The following is a 22,076-nucleotide window of genomic DNA, read 5'->3' as shown; positions in this document are numbered from 1 at the left end:
GGTCAGTAAATGCAACAAATGTAAATCTGACAAAAATATACTTCTTTAAAGTCTTCCTTTAAGATGGGTTTATCATTGTACTTGTGAGAAGAGCCTTTCCTGTGCATCCAACAGCAACATTACTTCAGTATAGCGATCCTTACACACTGTAATCCAAGTAGATTAAATCCCCTTGCAATACATATGGGTAAAGTACAATATGCACAGTGTAATGGTTACTTCTAAAGGATTAGTGATCAGTAAGCTTTTAATACACAAAGATGCAGTATATTTAATTAACATAATGCTCATTACTGTGAACACTAAGCCAGTTAAGTTCTGCAGGAACTGGTTCCTCAGTTCCCTGAGCACACAGCAGAGCAGTTATACAGCTGAGACACATCTCACAGATTGTTTGAAACAATTCTTAGGCATTTTACATTTATGGTTTTTTCTGTGTAAATATAAGATTGCATCAATGTGTGAAATGATCAGATCCTGAGGTCTAGAAAAAGGTAAAGCTTTTTGCAATACATCCAGAATTAAGCCATGGGACAAATCAATAACTGCAACTGCGGGATCTTTCTAAAGCAGTCAAGGAAACCACACCACGGCAGCTGCAAACCCATTTGTTTACATAGTTTTCAAATGCGTGGTTAGGTACCCAGAAAGCACAGCACTGCAAAGGAAAGCCAAGTCAAATTCACTTCAGAACAGAGGTAGAAAAGCAAAATGCAGAACTCCAGTGATTTCATGTCTGCTAGCCATAGACCAGTTTATATTCAAAGCTTAGAAATGAAAAGTGTTTGTAAATACCAAGTCTATTTCAGCTAAACATGCAACTGCTACCATCTCCCTTTTATCCTTCAAATATTCAGTGCTGAGGTTCTCAGTATTAGCATTACAGATGAGCAACGACCCTGAAAACAGCAGTTTTGGGGTTTTTTTTCAGGCAGGCAGACATGAATTTCGAAAAAAAATCTAAAATTAGAAAAATAAAAACACTGGCAAAGGCAACAACTTTCTTTTAATGAAAATGACTCCTCTAGAAGTTCAATATGATGAACAGAATCTCATTTTTCTATTTAAAATTTTAAAATGAGATCTTGTATTTTCTCTGCTTTGAGAAACAAAATCCAACATAGCATGCTGTATTCAAAGGCAAACAAATCCATTCCTCTCTATTTAGATTTACCCCTTATACTTCTTCAGAAATCAAAAACATCGTCATCATCATCACCATCAATATCATCAACATCATCAAAGGACCAATCCCAGTCCTTAAATGCCAGATCAAGTAATCTGCAACAGGAGGGTTTGATGTTTAATGAGTGTCACACTTCTGTAAAAGACTTGAGAATTCCTTTTGCTATCACTAAACCTTTTTAACTGAAAGACTGTTTAAGGTAGGTGGGTTTGTTCCTTTGCCTATCACGAGTATGAAGATTCAGTCAGTCTTCATGTAAGTTAAGAATATTGCATTCCTTGCAAATTCATCTCAAAAATAATTCCATTCAATATAGAAGTCTTACCATATTGATTTTTTCCCCTAGAATTTCAGTTGGAAAGACCAACATGCACCTTTTATAAAATTATCTGCTTTCTGTTTTGTTGCTGTTTTTGCTAAGGTGGTTTTATGCTCTCCTGCCATCCCCTTCCAGACAATAATGCAAACTTAACAATTTTTCCAATAAAGTCAAGTGATTTTGAGTGCTGCAAAGAACATTGAATAAGATAGCACTTCATCTGAAAGTACAAACAAATATAGCAGGATTTTACTGTATCCCAAATGCAGGGTGATTACACTGTGAAGTTATTTTGTAGCTCATTATTTAAAGTTAAGCAATGCCAAAAAAGAGGATATATCAACTTGTTGTCTAGGCCTCCCTGACTGTGCTCCTTGTATGGTCACTACAGAACAAAGAAGGCAAGCAAGGCAAACCCTGTCAGCAAATGACTCATTTTACTTATCTGAGGCATTTATTTTGGGATGGAGTGAATCATTGTCCAGAAGCACTCATCTCTTTCTGTTCTAATATCTTAAGTACCAACTTTTCAACTGCTATAGCTACATCAAATGAAACACAGCCTAGTCATCTCTCCAGTGAGCTGGAAGGATCTTAAGTAGGGCTGTATGCCAAGCATAGGATGCAGGCATGGAAACCTTACCCTAGGAGAACATCAATATAAACATGTTACATTGTTTAATAAAGTTAATCATATGTTTTAAACAAAGTGGGTTTCAGGGGAATTTCAGGCTTTAAACTATTTCAACCTTTAAATGTGATACAGCCCTAAAAAGGCTCAAATTTGTTACAGGAACTATGGCTATTACACTTAAACAATTTATTAGGAATTAAAATACACTAAAGTTGGGCTTTTTTCAATTTTGAATGATCCATTTAGCATGATCCAACCAAATGGCTAAGCAGAAATTATATGGTCTGTATGAAAAACTGGTTTGCCCTTTCTTAAATCCTCACAAAGAAAAACAGCCATGAAAACCTTGAAGAAACCATCATTGTGTGAAGTTCCTAGCAGGGACAGCATTTTTAGGACCAGACAGCTTGGAAGGGACCTCAGGAGGTTTCTAGCTCAACCTCCTGCTCAAAGCACGTCAGATACAAAGCCAGCCCAGGATACTCAAGGCTTTGTCCTGTCCTGAGAGCCTCCAGGGGTGGAGCCTGTCCAGCCCCACTGGCCTCCCTCTCTGCATTGGCTTTTCCTTCTATCCAGCTGGAGTGTCTCCTGGTTCAGGGAGCCCCTTGTTTCTCACCAAGCAGCACTGATGAGCCTGGCTGTCTCCTGGATACCCTCCCTGCTAGAGGAGCCCCTGGACATGTCCATCCTCCAGGCTGAACAAGCCCAGCTCCCTCAGGCATCTGCACTGACCATCCTGGTGGCCTCTGCTTGGTCCTTCCCCAGTGTGTTGATGTCTGGCTGGAATTTGGGGGCTCAGAGGGGGAGGCAGTGTTGTTCTGCAGACTATGGAGTGAACAGAGGGGTATAATCTCTTCCCTGAGCCATCCAGCTGTGCTCCTCTTGGTGCAGCCCCAGAGCCCACCTGGCTGCCAAAGCCCACTGCTCAGTCCCTCGATTGAACTGGCAACTACATCTTCATTATTCATAAAGTTCATAAAGGAAAATTAATTATTTCATATGGTAAGCCCTTGCACAAAAGCCTCATAGAAGCAACACTGAGATATAAATTTGCCATAGCAATTACAGTTATTTATGAGTATGTGGTTTCTAATTAAAGGTGTTTAAATCCATACAAATTTCCACTGGTTTGACAGACGTGCATTATTCTGGTAATAGGTGACATGACCTCACAGAACTACACTTTCCATCTGTTAGGTACATTTGTGAGGCTAACTTGGAAACTTAAACTGAAGAATTATATGCTTTACACACAAATACACTCATCCTCCTCCTTTTCCCACCAGTACTGAATGTGCTATAAAATACTGTACTATAAAAAGCATTTTGTACAAAAGTTCAAGAGTGAAAAAGAGTAATGGAAGGAGAATTATTATTTGCAGAACACATAATAATAGCTATTGAAAAAAAATCAGAATTTATCATATACCTTTATATGTTAACAGCAAGAAACAGAGTAACAGCACTTAGACTGTAAACAATATGCAGAAGTGATCTACTTGTCCCTCAAATTGTCATGAGTGTTTTCCTGATTCATGCTTTCAGTCCTATCACTGATATTTTCATTATTTTTGCACAAAGAAGCTCTTCAATAATTGGTCTCTAAAAAGTGATTTAAAAGCTTTTTTCCTTCATGATTCTAATAAATCTATTACTTTAAAATCCAATTATGAGGTCTGATTCTCTTTAAAATATGTAAATTAAATCACCAAAAATTAGACTGTATGAAGGTTGGGAGGGAAGAGAAATTAAATTACTCTAAGTCCTTCCACTATGCACTCCCACCCATTAGAATACCAGTATCTGTTTAAGATCCTTATGCTTCATAGCATCAGGATGTTTTGTGGTAATAGCAGCATCACAGCAAGAGTGTGCTTCCCTGCATTCTCTGTTGTAATGGCCACTCACCCAGGCCAGGTCTCACCCAGCCACTGAGATGCTGGTGCCAGCCTGGTCACAGAAAAAAGGACAGCAGTCCAGTCTAGGCACTGCCCAATTACCTCTCTGGGGAAAAATGTTGAGCCTTTGCTAAACTGGAATACTGCTATGAACAGAGTAAATGAGACAGCCCTTTCACAGCCTGCCAGCACCGGGAACTGACAGAACAAATATAAACTAGTGATGAAAAGCAGGTGATGAAAAAGCAAACTGGAAAAAAACCAGAAACTGCCCTGCGCAATCATATAAATGCTACCTGCAGAATGTTATCAACTTACACAGCAGAGCACATTGAATTCTGCTCCTGAGAAGTGATCCAGTATTAAACTAATAATTTTTGTATGGACAATTTTTACCCAATCAGAAGAATCTGATTCTTTTAGGAATCATGAGACATTAGCATGAGCCCTTCTGCCCTAAATAAGAAACTGAAACCAATTGCAGTAAAACATTTAGAGCAATAAATTAAATAGCAGCTCTTGTGTCACCTTGGTTTGTTTGGAGGAAGCTGTCGACTTGGTCGTCTGATGGACTGGTTTGGCTGTACCTTCATGGAAGTTCTGGGAGAAGATCGAGCAAAGGGGTCTGGTGCTGGAGGCTTCTTGGGTATTTTCTTCACCAGTCGGCTCACCCATTTTTGCTGTTCTTCCGTAGAATTAGCTAACAGTAGTAGATTCTTAGCCGTAGAAATATCATAGTACACTGTAATAAGATTTTAAAAATAAAAATGAATATTGTTATTATGGTAAACATGGCCCCACATCAAAAATTAGCTGTCAGATTAGCATACTCTCATACTTGAAGCAGAGAAGTCAGCAGAGAGGTCAAAAGTAAAATGAACCAGTAGGTTTCATGGCTGCTTGGCTGCTGACAGTGCCTCCTCCTTATATTTTGAAGTAACAGCTTAGTACTGTGGAAGATACACATTCAAGTGGAAGAAAACACGGGTAACACAAAGAGGTGTGACTGAGACTAGGAAATTATATAATGTTGAGTCACAAGGAGCAACCTTCACCAAATGTAACCCCTTCCATAGTGCTGTTGTTTCCCACAGCAGGGCACAACACGCAGTGTGAGCACCTGACAAGCACCACGCTCTGCTGCACGAGGATGACAGCACAACAGGTAACTGCAGACCACAGCCACGTGCCATGAACTCAAAGCAGAGTGACCCTCATGGAGACACCCTCAGAAACGGGCTGATGGCACGTGCTAACAAAAGACACACCAACCTTTAAGTTCAGTTGGTGTCCGACCATTACTAGAATCCTCTGATCTATTAGAATGCCTTGTGACTCCAACACTATCTGCAAATTCAAATACTTGCTATTTACCTTTGCAAGGCGCTATAATCTCTTCCTTTTTATCCATGTGATCTTTGTGACATTTGATATGGCAGCGGCGACATTCCAGAGCAGGAGGAGGTTTAAACATGTGCCACAGGGGCTTCATGCAAGCTTCACAATTGGTTGGGAAGTGGTAAAGAGTAGGTATAAACTCATGTCCTTTGTGACAAATGTAATTTGACTTCTCTCCCATGGGCTCCACAGGAAATTCCTGTTCCTTTTTGCTCTCTCCTTCATTAGCATATAGGATCTAGAATGAAAACAAAATAATCTCAATACTCCTAGTTGGCAAAACAAATTCAGAGTCATTATCTAAATACAAAGATTGAAGAAGTACATTAGGAACGATTTTTCAAACATTTTTAAGTAAATATTTCATTGGACAATATTTCTGATAATGTCTGAAATGCCGTGTCTGTTACACTAGAAACATTAATATATTAATGAATACCTGGAATATCCTAGGAATTTCCTTGGAATCTGCTCTGTACACATCAGTCTGAGTGACTGGTCGGACATGGAAGAGTTTGCTATAGGAAATTGTTTCAATAAGGACAAAAATTAATGTTACCACAATGAAAATGTGACAGATTAAGTTAGGATACAACATAACACATTAAGGCTTAGAACCATTGAAGATTTGTCAAATTTGTACAGATTTCTAATCACTTGGTAAAGCCCCGTCTTTCAACTCTGCAGATGAACTCTCAAAAGCCCTAAATAAAAAGAAGTCACAAGCATCCAGCTATATTTGTGCAAGCACTGAGAAACCATCATCATGTGACTTTAAAGGCTGCTGGCACCTTTCTAACACAATTCTCTCCCCATGCTATGAATAGCCACATTATGCATTTATTAAGAAAATAAATTAACTACACAACCCACCTGTAAGGCCATGTTGTAAGAGAAAATATATCAACAATGAAAATTATATCCTCTGTGCTACAGTTTTCATTATATTTTGCTCCCAAGTGTGTGTGAGGAAGGTCTAGGTGAGCTAGTGGGGGCATTTCAGATACACCAGGGCTCAGTCCAGCTCTCTGGATCAGTCTGAGCACCACACTGCTCCTCCTGCACCAATGCCTACAGCAAATCCCACTCTGCACCACAGTGGGTCCAGATCTATAGTCCAGATTTAGAAAGTTATGTCCCATGTGATGCTGTGGTCCCTGACTGGACCTCAAAAGGCCCTTTGGTCACAGATCTTTCCAACAGACTTCACCTATAAATGAGAAGAAGGAACCACACATGGCAATACTTACTCTATATCCAATACCATATGGGGATTAGATTGTTCTTTATCTTGTTCGCTGTCATAGAACAGGATCTTCTTGCTGCTTACAATTACATACTGTTAGGAGACAAAAGGTTAAAACATGTTTTAATTCAGCTGATCACAGATGTCAAATATGTCACAGCAATTATCTATCACACGTGTTGTAGCAGTATTTTTGTACAATAGGATTAAATGGTACCTAAGTGGACAACAGTAGTACTGTATACTAAGTCCATGCCAAGGAATTCATTGCATAGCAAACAAAATTCTGATTGCCTGATAAATCAAGTTATATTATCAGACTAACTAATTTTTAAACATATTTAAATATCTATATTTAGATATAAGAAACAAAAATAAAAGTCAGGAAGAGAGTAGAATACAAGCTTTTCCTATTTCATTGATTTAATTTTTACTTGGACTGGTAGAGACAGTAACTGTCATCTTCTGCGTATTTCATGTGTGCAGCTAATAGAGATCATATTTAAAAAGACCACTATTATACTTACAAGAATAGCTAGCAATGTTCACTAAAAAGCTAATTATCTAAAAGGTGTCCTACTTCCAGAACTTTGCCCAGAATTACTGTATGGCAGCAGTAAGGAAATTTGTATGAAAATGTTTATGTTACATTTTTGATAAAGACTCATCAAAGAGGTTACTGAGAAGCAGTAAACAAATGAAGGCTGCACAAGGCAGGAGGAGTAGGTTTTAGTCTGATCTCCTAAATAAAGAAATTGTCAAGAGCATGTGTTTCCAGACTCTGCCTAATTCCAGCTGTGTAATACTGCTGGGAATGCTTATGGCATGTATAAACATTTGAAGATCATGAATGACTGTTCTCACCTCTGGCTACACAAAGAGGTGTCTTAAACTATTGCAGTTGTCTTAAGCTGCTCCTTTCAGATGTAGCTATATCAGTTAACATATTTTATAAATTTAAGTAATGAGAGAACATATATAAAAGAAAAACTGAAGTGTTGAAAACCTACAGTAAAGTTCAAAGTTGAATCTAAACATTAAACAAAATCATAAATCTTGTTTTCTTACCTTTTTAACCCATCCAAATTTTTTTGTGTTATTTCTAACAGGCATTGATAGCCAGCCTTCCAATCTTGATTCTGAAAAATATATATGCATTTAAAGAACAGATAAAAAATTATTTTTGAGACTACTGTGCATTTTAGAAGTTATTGAACATCAAATAATAAAGCAAGAGAGCAAACATGAGAAGATGAACTATTTAACAGTATGGGATCTTGAGAAGTTTACCGTGGTAAACGTTCAGGAATGCATTAAATAATGCACCCCTGAATACAGCCAATAGCCAGCAATGCAATCACAAAGAAGTAGTAGGAGGAAGGGAAAGAACAAACTTGCAATTATAGCACACACATTCCCTTTAGTAATTTTTTCATGTCTTAGAAGCCTTATGTCTATTGACCATTACCTTTTACAATAACACCTAAAGATATTAGTACAGACCACACAATGCCCAATCCAAGACCAAAAAAAAAGGCAAATTACCACCACAAATAACCTATATACCCTATATGCTATGGAAAATGTCAGTTTAGCATTCTAACTCATACTTTTTGGTCTGTAATTTTTTCTTTTCTCTAATTCTGCCTGCACCTCCTAGGCTTTCTAATCCAAAATAAGTAATTTTTGGCTAACCTTTAGGCCTTGCCTGAATTCAACTGCCCTTTCACACACTTGCAGTATTTTATATTACACTGCCACATTCGTCAGATTTGATTTATCAAGAGTATTGAGAGCTCAGCTGTTGTTTGACATGCACATTTCAGTAGTCACCAAAAGCTCAACAGGATCACACTTTCCCAGTGCTGGTAATTCATAGGATCATATAGCCTTCCACCCTATTTTTGTAGCTGCACAAGTGTTTCTTCCTCCTATGTTTTATTAAGGGGGAAGAATTATTGCAATTAATACTTAATTGCAATAATATTTTTCTAAAGAGTTTCCTACCCTAGCAGATAACCTCTACTACTGCTGAGGAACCTCCAAGTCAAAAATAGTGAAGTGTTAAGCATTAACAAAGACAAAACCACAAGCAGAAACATAGTCCAAAATTACAAAAACTATTTTTCTTCTCATCTGAGGGCATTTGCAGGTTCCTGCCCATGTTTAACACAGTGTAACAAATAATTACAAGACATTCATAGAATTCTTTTTGTGTTAAAGAGACTTAAGATACACAGATACACACTGTCTTCAATATTTATTGCTCTACAAGCAATGCTGTTGGTGACCTATTTTAAGACACATATCAAGTACATGAAACAGTTCTGTAACATTTGTTTTGCCTCATACCTGCCACCTTGTATTGTTGCTTTCAACTATACCTCACAGAAAGTGTAGCAAGCATAAGGCTGATGCAAAAAAATAGTCTACCCCACATCCAGGAAGCACAAGTAGAGCAAAAAAATATGCATGTTTCTCCTATTTCCTAAAATATGATTTTCCTATTTTTCTCTGCAACCTGTAATACAGATTAAATTAGACAAAATGGAGAGCTTCTCATTATACTTTTTCACTTCTCCTGTCCATTCAATACTAAAAGATCAGAAAAAAGGGCAGAATATTCCAAACTTCTCAAAATACATGCTTATAAACACTAGGAGGGGAGAAACAACAGAAGACACTATCCTGCCTCAAATATTTTGTAATTATGTCAGCAAAAAATCCCGTCTTAGCTATGATTTTTACTTTAGAGCAAAGCAAATCAAATCCATGCACATACCACAACAGCAGCTAACAAGGAAAAAATACGTATGTATGTAGGTTTTCTTTATTAGAAGCTTCAAAGCAAAAACCAGAGAATGAGGAAAATAGAGGGAATGCATTATTCTTTACTCTAGTTTGATGAAGAAATGTCCAAATACCAAAAGAGGTTCTGCCTTCAGTGGAAAGGTATTTACACTTTAAAGGAACCTCATGAGAAATACAGAAATTTGAATGCCATAAAAAGCCCACCTCTAACATAAAGACTAAATAGAAGCTTTGTTAAAAGGGTGTATGTGTAGTCATATAAAATGAATATAGAATTAATAAAACAGAGCCTTATCATTCATAATATACTTTTTAAGACAAAACAATGTAATATTCAGGACAATGAATTTCTACAAGAAAATAATCTATATTAAAATGTGAGGAGTTAGATATTTCCACACTTCACTTAAACACAAAGACTTGACTTTTTGGTGTCCAGTACCTTAGGGTCATACAGAGAGCTGCAGACACTGTGTAGAGACTATCTTGAAAACCAGCCATAAGGCTCATTTAGTCAATGCCTCAATAAAAATGGTAGGTTTATAACTGTCAGCAAGCATTTGCAAACATTTAGAGAAAACAGGGCAGTTATTTGTTCATGCAAACTTTCTCATGTCTTTGATGGCAGTGTTTACTGCTGCAGCAGTGTGTTATCTGCCAGATTTGGTTTATGTTTCTTTCATTATGTATTAATAGTGTTAGTTCTGAAACAGAGAAAACAACACAATAAGAACAAAACCAAAGGTTCTCAGGGATGTCACCTGTGCTATCAACTTCTGTAGGGCTGTGGGAACAAGACAAAGGCTCTTCCTCTGAGTCAGAATCGGAATCAAGAAGCATGCGAGAACTGGAAGGCTTAGTGGCAATACTGACAGAGGTAGAGGAGTGCTGATAGGTAAAGGACATGGATTCCATAGTGTGGGATTGAGTGATATGGACTAAACATAAAGCATAAAGGAGGAAAAGTAGAAAAGAAGTCAAAATAGAATCTCTAAGAGAGTATTAGTTTTACATTTTATCACATACGCACAGTAATTGCAAAATAACCACCAAAATAAAGTGAAAGAAATATTTAGTTCTAATGGGCCATAACAGAATTAAAAAAAACCCTATATAAATAAATAGAAAGTGAAGTACTACAACAGACAGATTTAGTTAGCAGGTGAGCAAGTGATCACTATCAAAGGATTGGTAAGATGGTAGAAATAGATAAAGATAAGAATCACAGAATCATCAGAGCATCATTTTAATACTCCAGTTTCTATGGAAATCACTGGTATGAACCCAGTTAATGCAGAAATATTAATAAAATTAACATACCAGGGAATCCATCATCTGCCTCAGCCTCTCCAGGTCCACTCCCTATGCTACTGTTGTCCAGCCCAATGTGCAGTGACTGCAGCTGGGAACGAAGCTGTTCAATGTCACTGTCTTTGCTGTCCAGAGTCATCTGCAGTTCAATCCGTATCTGACTCTCTTCTGCTATTTGCTGCAGGGATAAATTGCAAGATTCCCTATTATCACAATATTTGGTTACTCAGAGAAAATGATGCAGAATTTGTAGCCAATCTCAATATACATTCTGTGTATTTCTTCTGGTTGGGGAAATTCAGAAATGGAGACTGGATATGCTACCTAAAAGTCTGTATCAACAGTAAAATTTTACAGAAAATACTGGAATGTTTATATTTACAAAAGGATCTTACAGCCTGCATTTCATTTATTTCCTTCTGATATTTGATCATCATCTGGGTTAATTTTTCTCGTTCAGACTTCAGTTCCATATGCAGCTTCCTATTTTCCTTTTCCTTCCGCCGTACATCAGTGTCAGCTCCACGTTTGACTGGACCCTTCCGATTCATGATTTCAGCCAATTTATTCACAGCCTTCCCATGGGAAAGAAAAAAGTGACAAAAACCACACTAATAAATACATAGACTTATGTTGTGAAGAAATAAAAGTCTTCTCTTTGTATATAACCAGGCACTTCCAACTATAAACTAAGACCTCTACAACCCAGTACTACAAGCTTGCTTTAATTCAATGTATCACACAAAATATAAAGGAAGGTAATTATGTAATTTTGACTTGAAGCAAGCATTAGCTGTGTGAGCACTTTCATTCATTTAAATAATCCCTTCCATTTTCACTAGATAGACCTAAAATATGTCTTTGTATTAAAATGCCACTTGTTCTAAAAAACAATCTAGATTAAAATCAGAAATGTACGTCTTTATAGAACTTGTAGAGGTATGTAAATCAATACTGAAACCAGTAACATATCAAATCATTTGACAGAAATGAAGGCTTTTGCTGGTAGAATACATCTGGATTAGAAGTTCCCCTATTATGAATCATAAGGATCCAGTTTCACTACACTGAAAGTCTACTTAGAAGAAGGGAAAAAACCCCAATATATTTTCTTTTGGAGCAAAAACAAATAAAGCAATACTGGTATATATCAATATTTTATAATGGAAAGTATTCTATTAAAAACTATTTGATTCATGAACACTGTGTCTACATGCATTTGAATATATTTGCTTACCTGGGTTTTTAATGTTCTTTCATTCAACAACTGTTTCTCAAATTGTGCTTTAATATTTCCTACATTTGCTTCTTCTTCTTTTAGCTTTGTAATTTCTGTAGCGAGGTAATGAAAAGAAAATCTATGAAAACTCATGACAAATGCATATAGTATTATTAAAGAACAAACCTCATTTCAATTTAAATCACATTTGATTCAGGTTACGTACGTTCTTGTGCTTCCTTCAGTTTATTGTTTAGTTCTTCTTTCTCATTAGCAAGGTTAGCCACATCACTGGTTAGTGTCCTATTTGCTTCCTCCAACTAAAACAAAAAAAAATTACATGTGACCATGTAACAAAACTCATTTGGCAAAAAAAGCAGCATCACAAGACAGAAGGAAGTGCTGCAGAGTGAGACCAGGATAAGAATAAGAGGACTTGCTGAAGGAGGGGTAGGGGCACAGAAGAAAGAATGGTCAGAGAAATGCATGGAAAAAACACAGTAAAAGATTCTTGAATTTCAATCATAAGAAAGAAATAGTTTTAAAACATTAGGTATACTTGAATATCTCTAGATCTGCTAAAGAGCAGTGGATAACTCAAACTGCAAATAAAGCTCATGTACAACCTCTACCAAAATTACAGATCACGTAACTCACTGAGGCTATGGTGGCATCTTTCTCAGTAAGTTCCTGTTTATGCCTCGCCATCATCTCTTTAATCTCCAGCTCTTTCATAATCTTCTCTTTTTCCAAATCAGAGTACTGTTCTTCAGCAATGGAACGGGCAAGTTGTTCTGAATCTGCTTTTGTCAAAGTAATCTCTAGCTGAGCAGCCAAGGAATCTCTGCAAATTATTGATACATACTTTTAACTTTAAAATGGGTAGGTTAGGGAGGAAAGAAAACAGCAAAAAGCCAACCTGATCTTTTATGTATTAGTAGTCCAACTAGCAAAACCTACCTCTCATCCTGTAACTCTTGTATCTTTTGCTGCATTTCTTTACAAATTTTGGTCTTTTCCTCACATTCTTCTTTAAGTTCTCGCACTTGTGTCTTATAGAGAGTCTAGAATTTAAAGTTGGAAAGAAAATTATGTGATTTCTATACTCTTGAAGGTCCACAAAATTTAAACAAGTTGACATGGTATGCAGTTCCTTAATCACACTAATTAGAGTATAATTGTGCAATGCCTTCTTGAAACTTATCTAAATGTCATCATCGTTCAAAAATGTGCTTTGGTTATTTTACTTCGTTGTTTTTCCTTTTTTAATTTGTATATTTGTGAATGGGTAGATGTATGATTTACATTCCCTTTGTATGTATACATATTGCTAAAGATACTCTAAATGTGAAAATCACTATTTTGTACAAAATCAGAAGTATCAGAAGCAGAGAAAATAATTAATTTATTTTTCTCTACTATTTTAAATCTTGTCTCGTGTAATTAGGCATATGGAGTTTAGATTATAATTATACAAATCCATAAAACCAATAGGACAGTTAAAGAACAAAAAGAAATACAGGAATATGGGAAAAACCAACTAGAAAATAATTTTAAATTCAAAATTTCATGGAATCAATATAAATTTAGAACTCTGAAGAAAATGAAAGAAACATTATATTGCTCTGTCCATTCAAATGACTGACTACAGGTCAAGTGACAGATGACTCGAAGTGTACTTACTGCAGGGATTTCAAGACAGGTTGTCTCTCTGACCCATCTACAGCAGTCAACTGACCTCAATTCTCCCTTTCTTTCCTTTAATGTGTGTAACATTTTCATCTATAAAACTTTAGGTAAGCCTTCTCACTGACCTAAATCCACAAGAAAATCTTAATTTTCTGTTAATATTGAAACAAGCCTTTTGGCATCTTATGCAGTGTGACTGGCTGTGCACTGTTAATGAAAATTGACCTCCACAAGCCAGTGATGATGATTTTTAAGTATGCTACCTATTTATTCTGGTGCACCTTGCCACAATAAATGAAAAACTGCCGAGAGATCACTACCAAGTTTGGTCGTAATGTAAAATTTCCTTCTGAGCTGTAGATGCATATGTATTGTCACATCACATGAGAATACAACTTTTCTCTATCATACAGCATGGAAAAGGCTTGAAACATGCATGAGATTATTTACACTGTGGAAAAATTAGCTGCTTGACTACTCCCACTGAACTCCCCTACAAAGCTGAGACATTTCTCAACATGAGCTCTTTTGTGCTGCTCAGTGATCAAGATCAAGGCAGCACACAAAACACTGGAGACAGGCACAAGAAAAACAAGTAGCTTTGGGTTAGACATGTGAAATGTCTGATGGCTGAGGGGGAAGAAGAAAAGCTAACACACTCAGTAAACAGATTAATATAAAAATAAAGCAGCATAAAACATACTGAGAAATACTGCTCAGCTTCAAGCTGGTCTTGAAGCTCTTTCATTTGTCCATCTGCATCTTGACGTTCCCTAGAAAGGAAGAACATGCTTTAGAGATACAAAGACATTCCAAAACAGTAAACAGAAAAGCCAGCATTCACACTCTTGAGATCTCCAGCAATTTTTTGACCTAAATATCATCAACTATTAAACCTGAAGCTTCCTCTGGGTGCCAGCTCTCTTCTTCACTTGTACAGCTAAGAATACTGCACTAATAACAAGTCAGTTTAATACTGCTAACACACTAACTACAACAGTGTCACAAAGTTTAACTCGTAAGAGACACTGATAAAGTAAACAACCATCATCAGAATCTTATTTCCATGTAAAATGTCACTGATCTGACTGGTTGTTTTGGGTGTCTTGTTTGCTAGAGCAGTCTGTGAATGTCAGTATTCCTTGGCACGCATATTTTCTTGAATTCATCTGTTATTTAATCAATAGTCAGTTCCATAACAACAGAAATGTAGCAGAGAAGACTTCTGCCAGTCTTTTATGGCCACCTTCTACACGACTAACTGCACTTTTATGGCCACCTTCTATATGACTAACTGCAGCTGGCTGACAGAAAGGCAAAGCACAGGGAGACAAAACATCCAAAGTCATAAAGGAGCTAGGATTGAGATTTATCTGATACATGTGGTAATCTGGTCTTTTCATTCACAAGAATGTTCTTTATGTAAAAAATAAAATAGTTTCTTTCCTTACTTCCTATCAGGTGCAAATACTACTTGTAAGACCTTGAAGAACTACTGACACTCCTATCTGAAGGTCCAACAGATGTGTTTAAAGATCTGTAGTACTAGATATTTTCAATGGTTATGCTTTGTAGCTCTGCAGCAGTATTCATTTCCAACTCTGACAAGCTCTCCTAGACTAATAATTCCAGTAACTTTCCTCTTCACTGAAGTCCTAAATCATTTAAAAAAAGAACCTAGACCTTCAGTTACATAAGTGTTGCTCTGAAGTTTTCAGTCTCATATTTAACCTGTGTTTTCTAAGATTTTCAGGATAACAAACATCTTTCAATACAAACCTATACAATCACTAAGGCAAGTCACACTTAGAGTCACTGTAAATTATTTTAAAGAACAATTAAGTTTTGCACTGCAGAATACCATATTCTTTGCAGCAATTTTTTAAAATTAATTTTGCTCCCAGCTTTTGTTCCAAAAATATTTTAAATCAATAACATGACTAAAACATATAGAGCAACTTGCATACTTGCGAAGTTCATTGTTTTGTTTTTCCAGACTTAATTTGATTTCCTGAAGGTGATTATTCTCCTGTTTTAACTGCTTCTCCGACATTCTCAAGGTGTTGACCTGCTGTGTTTGCATCTTGAGGTCATTTTGAGTGAGACAGCGCTTTTGTGTTTCTTGTTCTATTTTTAATGTCAAGTTTTTTACCTGAAAAAGAAGCAGAAACCTGTGAATTTTACAGACCTATACAGGAAAACAACATTTAAACAGTCTCTAATTGACTTCCTTTACATCTCTTGGAAAATCAAAGCTGCTTCCTGAATAAAGGCATTAGCACACATTAAATTACCTAGTTTTTCCATGTCAATCTCACAACATTTACCACTATAGAGGACAAACCTTTTAACATAAATAATGCTGAAATTTATCAGAAAATGTCACCACATTCCATGAAGTAGACTTTTAAAAGTTTCAAGGGTAGAGAAGGAAAACTTTCTTGACATTTTCATTCACAAATATTCCTAAATACAGCTATAACAGGAAAAATACTAAGACATTGAAAACAAGGTTTGACTCAAGACTCCTTCTGTCAGTGCTCCTTACATCTTCACTCAGAATATCCTTTTGCCGAAGGAGCTCATTTATTTTCTGCTGCGACTGTTTGAGATCACAGTCCAACATGGAGCGCTGCTTCTCAGCTTCCAACAGCCGATTCTCCACTTTCTGCTTTAAAGCTCTCTCTTCCAAAAGTTTCTTTTCCATTTCTGTGAAGTAAATGATATAAGACATCAGTGAAGTGTAAACAGCAGATTTTGGAAGCCAAAAGGAAGAGGATGTCCACCCTGTACTAACAATAAGCCACGTTTTTCCTTTTAAAGCTGAAGAGAAAGACTACTTAAGAAGTGATTCATTAAAATTTTCACAGTAGATACACACCCAGAGGATGCTTTTTCAAGCATTTCTGACAGAGCTATTTCCTACTTTTGAGCTTCTAGATAACTTTCAGTTTATCTGCAACACCTCTGAGATGAACAAAACGGGTGGAATTTTAAAAATAAAACATTTAAATCTACTGTGCTCTGACTGCGATAATATATAATCAAAGAGCTGAAGCTGTTTGGGCACCTGATATGCCAAGTGACTCAACCATTATTACTGAATCATTCTTGCTTCTTTTGAAGATCTGCATGCTCAAATTTTTTGTGAATGCTCTGCAATTGGAAGGACAGGATCTGTAGGTAGCTTTTAAATTAGCTGCAATAAACATAAGCCATTTAATTCAAAAGTAAGAGCTATTTTATGGATTTTTTTGGCAATTATCCCTGCCTTCAAGATGTTTCAGTTGTCATGAGGTGCACCAGAATACGCACAATGAGAGATTATATTATCTACTTTATACAATTCACACCCAAGTCCAACTATGACATCAAATACATACCTTTCATGGCTTCAGATTTTGCTTCCTCTATAGACTCATAGATCTTATTTTTGTCTGCTAACCGTGCTTTTGTGGCTTTATGTTCAGCTTCTTCTTGTTCAAGGTTCTGCTGCATAACTTTAAATTTATATGTCATATCTATTTCCATGTTGCTCTTTTCCTGTTAAAGAAAAAATAACATTGAAATAAAACATTAAATACACCAGGTTAGTGGCAGAATTTTGAACAACAGTAACATGCTGCTTGGAAGGATGCTTGGATAGAACAGAGAGCTCATGCTAAGGAACGGAGAACTCATTTCCATAAATGTTTTTTTGTGAATGCCAAAGTGCTCTAAAAATGTACAAAGACATCCCCAGTTGCAAACAATTACACAATTACTGCCTTAACAACCAATATTCTGTAGTAAGAGCAGCTCAAAGATTAAGTTTATTGAAGAGATTTTTCAAGCCTTTTATTTCAGTAACAGATTTATTTTAAAAATCCTATTAGCACAGGTTATTTTCTTTTTCGCAATAATGAGAGTTCAAAAAAACCTCCACATATTAAATGAAATGTAGCTAATGTACATTAAGGTACACACCTGAGTACATAATTAAGTACTTAATTACTTTAGCAGTAAAATGTATCATAATTGTATGGGAAATGATGTCTTTTTTTCCCCCCCACTTCTCAAATCGGAAAAAAACACCAACCTCCCCTCCCCAAAAAACCCCAAACAAACAAAAAAAAAACCCCAACAAACCAAGCCTTATTTTTTTGTATAGGTTTAGTTGCAATGTCTCAAATAATATAAGTACAAATTCAAAAATACTGTAAGAATGTAACACCAATAATGTTCATTTAGCAGTGCTGTTACCTTTTCTAAATCCGTGAGCTTTTCTTGCAATTGTCTTTTCTCCATTTCCAGTTTGGCTAATGCACTCTTTCCATTTTTCACTTCTTCTTCAAGGCTAGATATTCGACCTTAAAATTACCAAAATATTAATGGGGCTGTGGTCAGTGTGTGAAAACAAGACTGTATTTTATCTATTCAGAGATAACATTTTAAAAAATATAACAGCTTCTCATTCTGACTATTAAGAATGTCTCCTTTTGGGGTGATTCTAAAAGTTTCCAATAATGTTCTATAGGTATCACCACACATTTTTTCTTAAATGCTATTTACAATTACGTAACGTTTTATAAAACAGCACACTTACCTAGTCACAGTCTGAAACTGAAATAACACCACCCACACCAGAAAAAAGAAGTAATCTTAACTTCAGAAGATTTGCAGAAATACCTTGTAAATCACTGATAATCTCTGATCCATGACTTCGATCTCTCCTTTCTGATTCTAGAGCTGACTGAAGATTGAGGTACTCCTTCTCCAGTTTGAGTTTTGCATTCTCTAGCAGGCAATTCTTATCTTGCAATTCTCTGTTATTAATTTCCAGCTGCTGGATTTGCTTTGTGCTTTCTGTCTGGTTCTTCCTTAACCTGGCTGCAGTGTCAGACTCTGACCGCAGCAAAGAATTGGCTTCATCCAACTAAGATTGATAAAAACACACTTCAGAAACAATTAAAATATAATTCCCACTATTTCTACTACAGAGTACTACATTTTATGGATTAAAGAAATAAGGAGTGTATTTTAAGATTACTTTTGAACACCAAAACTTAACAAGAAAAAACAGCTTTTAAAACCTAACTGCACATTCAAAATCCTCCACTGTTACCAAAATCTGTATTCAAGCAGTGATTACTTTAAAATATAGCTATGTATATAAAGCTGACATACCTGTCTTTGTAGTTGATTAATTTTTTCATTTGATATTTGAGAGTTCTGATTCCTCTTTTTTAAATCTTCGAGTTGGTCTTTCAAACTGTTAACTGCAACAAAAACAATTCAACATTGTTAATCACTGTAATGAAAACCCTTGAATTGGAACTATAATTAATTTATTTTAAGTATTAAAAACCCACATCAAAATGGAACCTTCAAGCATGGTTCAACATACCCTCATTTTCCAAATTGCGTTTCTTATCTGCTTCATGTTCTGCTTTCCTCTGGTATTCTGTATTCTTATGCTGAAGAAGAGCCTTCTCTCTCTCTAACTGCCTGACTGCAGACTCTACATTCTTCCTTGAAGTTATCTGGATAGATTTAAAAAAATACACCACTAATTACACACACAGGAGTGGTATTCTTTTACAATAAAAACACAACTCTTGCACTCAGTTTAGTCTGTAATGGAGGCAGCCAGTCCATCTGCCTGCTGCAAATATTACGTATCAGAACACGTGGTCAAATCCAGCCCAGGATGTCTATGGCCAGGAGCTTTGCAATTTAAATACTGTTTGATCATCTGGATTTGACAAACCTGGTAGACCTGCCTAAGCAGTCACTCTGGGAGCAGAGAAACATACATGTAAAAGTAAGGTCTTGACATGCACCCACATGAGCCATACATTAAGTTGTACACAGCCACATCTAAATTTGTAGAAGCAGTAAGGTGCAAAGCTGGGCAAGAAATAGGGTCCTTTTACTAACATCAAATAATCCAAAGTATGGTCTTCCTTCTCTGGAAACACTACTCTCACACCTTCCATTTTTAAAATATGTATGGGATATTTGTGTCATGCTGTCTGCCAACTTAAAAATATGGTAAAAATCTAGTTCTAGAAAGAAATGAGCAGTTACAGTAGAGAAATCATAATAAAAATATTTTAGTAGTGATAACAATTTCATGCTTGTGAACACCAAGAAATCGGCTGGTGTTATTTGCTATAAAATATACAGCTACTCAAAAGCAATGTGCTGTTATTGAAGGGAAAAATCTACGCACAAATGTTGAAGTTCTAATTCCAGTAAGAAATCTATGGCCTTACCTCTTCATCAAGCTCTTTCGCTATCTTCTCTAAACGAACACTTGTAGACCTGAACAAATTTGAAAAATAATTTTAAACCCTACTGATAATACAGAAATTAGAATGCTTGGATTTGTTTCACTAATTTTATATAAGGTGCTTTTGTCTCTTTATTTTTATGCAAGATACTCTATTTTAAGCAAAAACATGAAACCTCAAAGGACTGGTGAAATCACTAAACAGTAAGATTCTTATAGGGAGTTAAAAGCAAAAAAAACCTCAACAAACCCCGAAATATCAACCCCAGTAGTCAAAGGAGCAGCAAGAATTAAGCCAGCAACTTACAGTGAGATCTGCTAACAGGACTGGGAATCCCCAAAGTGGATTAAAATGCTTTTAAGCATTCCAAAACAAAAGGTCTAATAAAACATCTTTATAAACATACCAAACATGTTGAAACATTCTCACCTGTACTTCTGTTCTAGTTCATCTTTGGCTTGTAATTCATTACTGAGCTGTTCTTCTAGCTTGCTTAGTTTTTTCTGAAACTGTGTAAAATGTCAAAAAAGCATGGCCCACATATAAAAATATACTTTCACAGAAAACAAAAGCAATTCAATTAAATAAAAAATAAGGGAAAGGGAGGAAAATTAATTCAATCTTCCAGTATATTATTTTAAAACCATCACTAGAAGGTTACATCTTTACATGGTATTAATTCTGATAATTTTACATATATGGATTTATAGCAACAAAATTTGCTGTGTACTGAATTGAATTGAACCATCACAGAATTAAGTGCCACAGATTGTGAGTCATTAAATTTATATGGGCAAAAAACATTGTTACCGGCCCTTTGCTGTGCTCTGTAGCCAGAGACTTTCCACTGGAGCAGATGTTTTTGGATAGCATTTTCTAAATGAAATGAAAAAATAAAAAAGGGGTGTACATGACCAAATTGGACAATATTAGATAATATGGCTAAACATGTTGAATGACCTCACATAAAGAATTTTTTATTTTCACACCTTGGAAGCTAATGAACACTTTGGAAATGCTTTGGTTTGCTTACTAAAATATTTTTAAGAAATAATTGTGAGCCCAGTACCCAAATATTAATGAAATAAATTATAAATAATGAATTTTGGATTAATCTCATGACTTCAGGCTTTCAAATGCATTTATTTTCCTCCTTTCCTCCTCCTCCTCTACCCCCCAAACACGAAATATAAAAATATGGTTTTCCAAAACACTTTATAACTGTTACAATTAGCAGATTTCCACAACAGGAACATTGACAAGGACATCAAAACCGGAGATTTGTTGCTTGAGAAAATACAAATAAAATAAGTTGTCAAAGTGAAATGCAAAATATTACCATCTGCATTTACTAACACAACATAAAGCAAACATCATGAATGTGACCATATGTATTTTAAACAGCAGTACCATTTCTATTTAAAATGTGAAGGCTAAAACTATTCATCTATTCATCAATGACTGGAAGGAAGTGGAGTCTAATGAAGTTGTGCATTTATTTTTATCTGATCAATACATAATGCATTTCCGTTATGTATTTTTTTAAACTTTGAAAAGAAATTGTAAGTTTTAAGAAATGTTAACAACATCCTATCTACACTTGACTAATACAAATGTTTAAGTAACATAATGAAGTAAGTATATGAAAATACCATTGCTTTTCCAGTCATGCAAATTTAAATTCATTTGCCAATCTTCAAAAGCTGGATAAACAAGCTCCATATGCTCTAGCTGGAGTATGATTTAAACATTCCTTTATCCCTGCAGGTGACAATTTACTTTTTCAGACTCTGAATAAATCAGTCATGAATCATTAATAGAAGTGTGGGACCTTCACAAGAGTAATGCTGTCTGTAGGAAAGAGAGCCTCACACACTGTCCTTCCAAACAAATTCTGGATTCAAAAAGAATTTGAGAAAAATCTGTATTAATTTATCTTTAAACTATTGTACCTTAACACTTGATTACAACTGCTTCAAAATACAACTGGTTTACTGCTAACAATTTGGTGAATAAACATTAAAGATACTTCACATCCACACAAAATTATGAAGGAATTTTTTTATTGCTTTCATAATTCAGATACTATA

General features: G+C 35.7%; 1 protein-coding gene across 3 annotated transcripts in view; it reads right to left on the bottom strand.

Moving 5' to 3' along the window:
- Nucleotides 1–22,076, bottom strand: part of ROCK2 (Rho associated coiled-coil containing protein kinase 2) — a 103,356-nt gene that overhangs the window by 10,271 nt on the left and 71,009 nt on the right. Inside the window, exons 11-33 of one of the 3 annotated variants that reach the window (XM_064411939.1) lie at nucleotides 20,797–20,862; nucleotides 20,416–20,495; nucleotides 19,969–20,017; nucleotides 19,098–19,233; nucleotides 18,878–18,969; nucleotides 18,380–18,626; nucleotides 17,954–18,060; nucleotides 17,095–17,254; nucleotides 16,260–16,420; nucleotides 15,679–15,863; nucleotides 14,415–14,484; nucleotides 12,983–13,086; nucleotides 12,680–12,866; nucleotides 12,249–12,342; nucleotides 12,041–12,135; nucleotides 11,199–11,378; nucleotides 10,813–10,981; nucleotides 7,750–7,820; nucleotides 6,686–6,774; nucleotides 5,875–5,953; nucleotides 5,412–5,673; nucleotides 4,566–4,779; nucleotides 5–1,281 (exon numbers count right to left, since the gene is read on the bottom strand). In XM_064411939.1, coding sequence (XP_064268009.1) covers nucleotides 1,188–1,281; nucleotides 4,566–4,779; nucleotides 5,412–5,673; nucleotides 5,875–5,953; nucleotides 6,686–6,774; nucleotides 7,750–7,820; nucleotides 10,813–10,981; nucleotides 11,199–11,378; nucleotides 12,041–12,135; nucleotides 12,249–12,342; nucleotides 12,680–12,866; nucleotides 12,983–13,086; nucleotides 14,415–14,484; nucleotides 15,679–15,863; nucleotides 16,260–16,420; nucleotides 17,095–17,254; nucleotides 17,954–18,060; nucleotides 18,380–18,626; nucleotides 18,878–18,969; nucleotides 19,098–19,233; nucleotides 19,969–20,017; nucleotides 20,416–20,495; nucleotides 20,797–20,862 — 2,991 coding nt within the window. In that variant the 3' untranslated portion in view covers nucleotides 5–1,187. Of the gene's footprint in view, nucleotides 1–4; nucleotides 1,282–4,565; nucleotides 4,780–5,411; nucleotides 5,674–5,874; nucleotides 5,954–6,685; nucleotides 6,775–7,749; nucleotides 7,821–10,812; nucleotides 10,982–11,198; nucleotides 11,379–12,040; nucleotides 12,136–12,248; nucleotides 12,343–12,679; nucleotides 12,867–12,982; nucleotides 13,087–14,414; nucleotides 14,485–15,678; nucleotides 15,864–16,259; nucleotides 16,421–17,094; nucleotides 17,255–17,953; nucleotides 18,061–18,379; nucleotides 18,627–18,877; nucleotides 18,970–19,097; nucleotides 19,234–19,968; nucleotides 20,018–20,415; nucleotides 20,496–20,796; nucleotides 20,863–22,076 lie in introns of those variants that run through there. The other 2 variants (XM_064411937.1, XM_064411938.1) reach the window with 2 other exon arrangements.

This window comes from Passer domesticus, chromosome 3 (genome assembly GCF_036417665.1).
Source record: "Passer domesticus isolate bPasDom1 chromosome 3, bPasDom1.hap1, whole genome shotgun sequence".
In the NCBI taxonomy this organism is placed as follows: Eukaryota; Metazoa; Chordata; class Aves; order Passeriformes; family Passeridae; genus Passer; species Passer domesticus.
The sequence above is the reverse complement of the archived record's forward strand: the minus strand, read 5'-3'. Positions and strand labels throughout refer to the sequence as shown.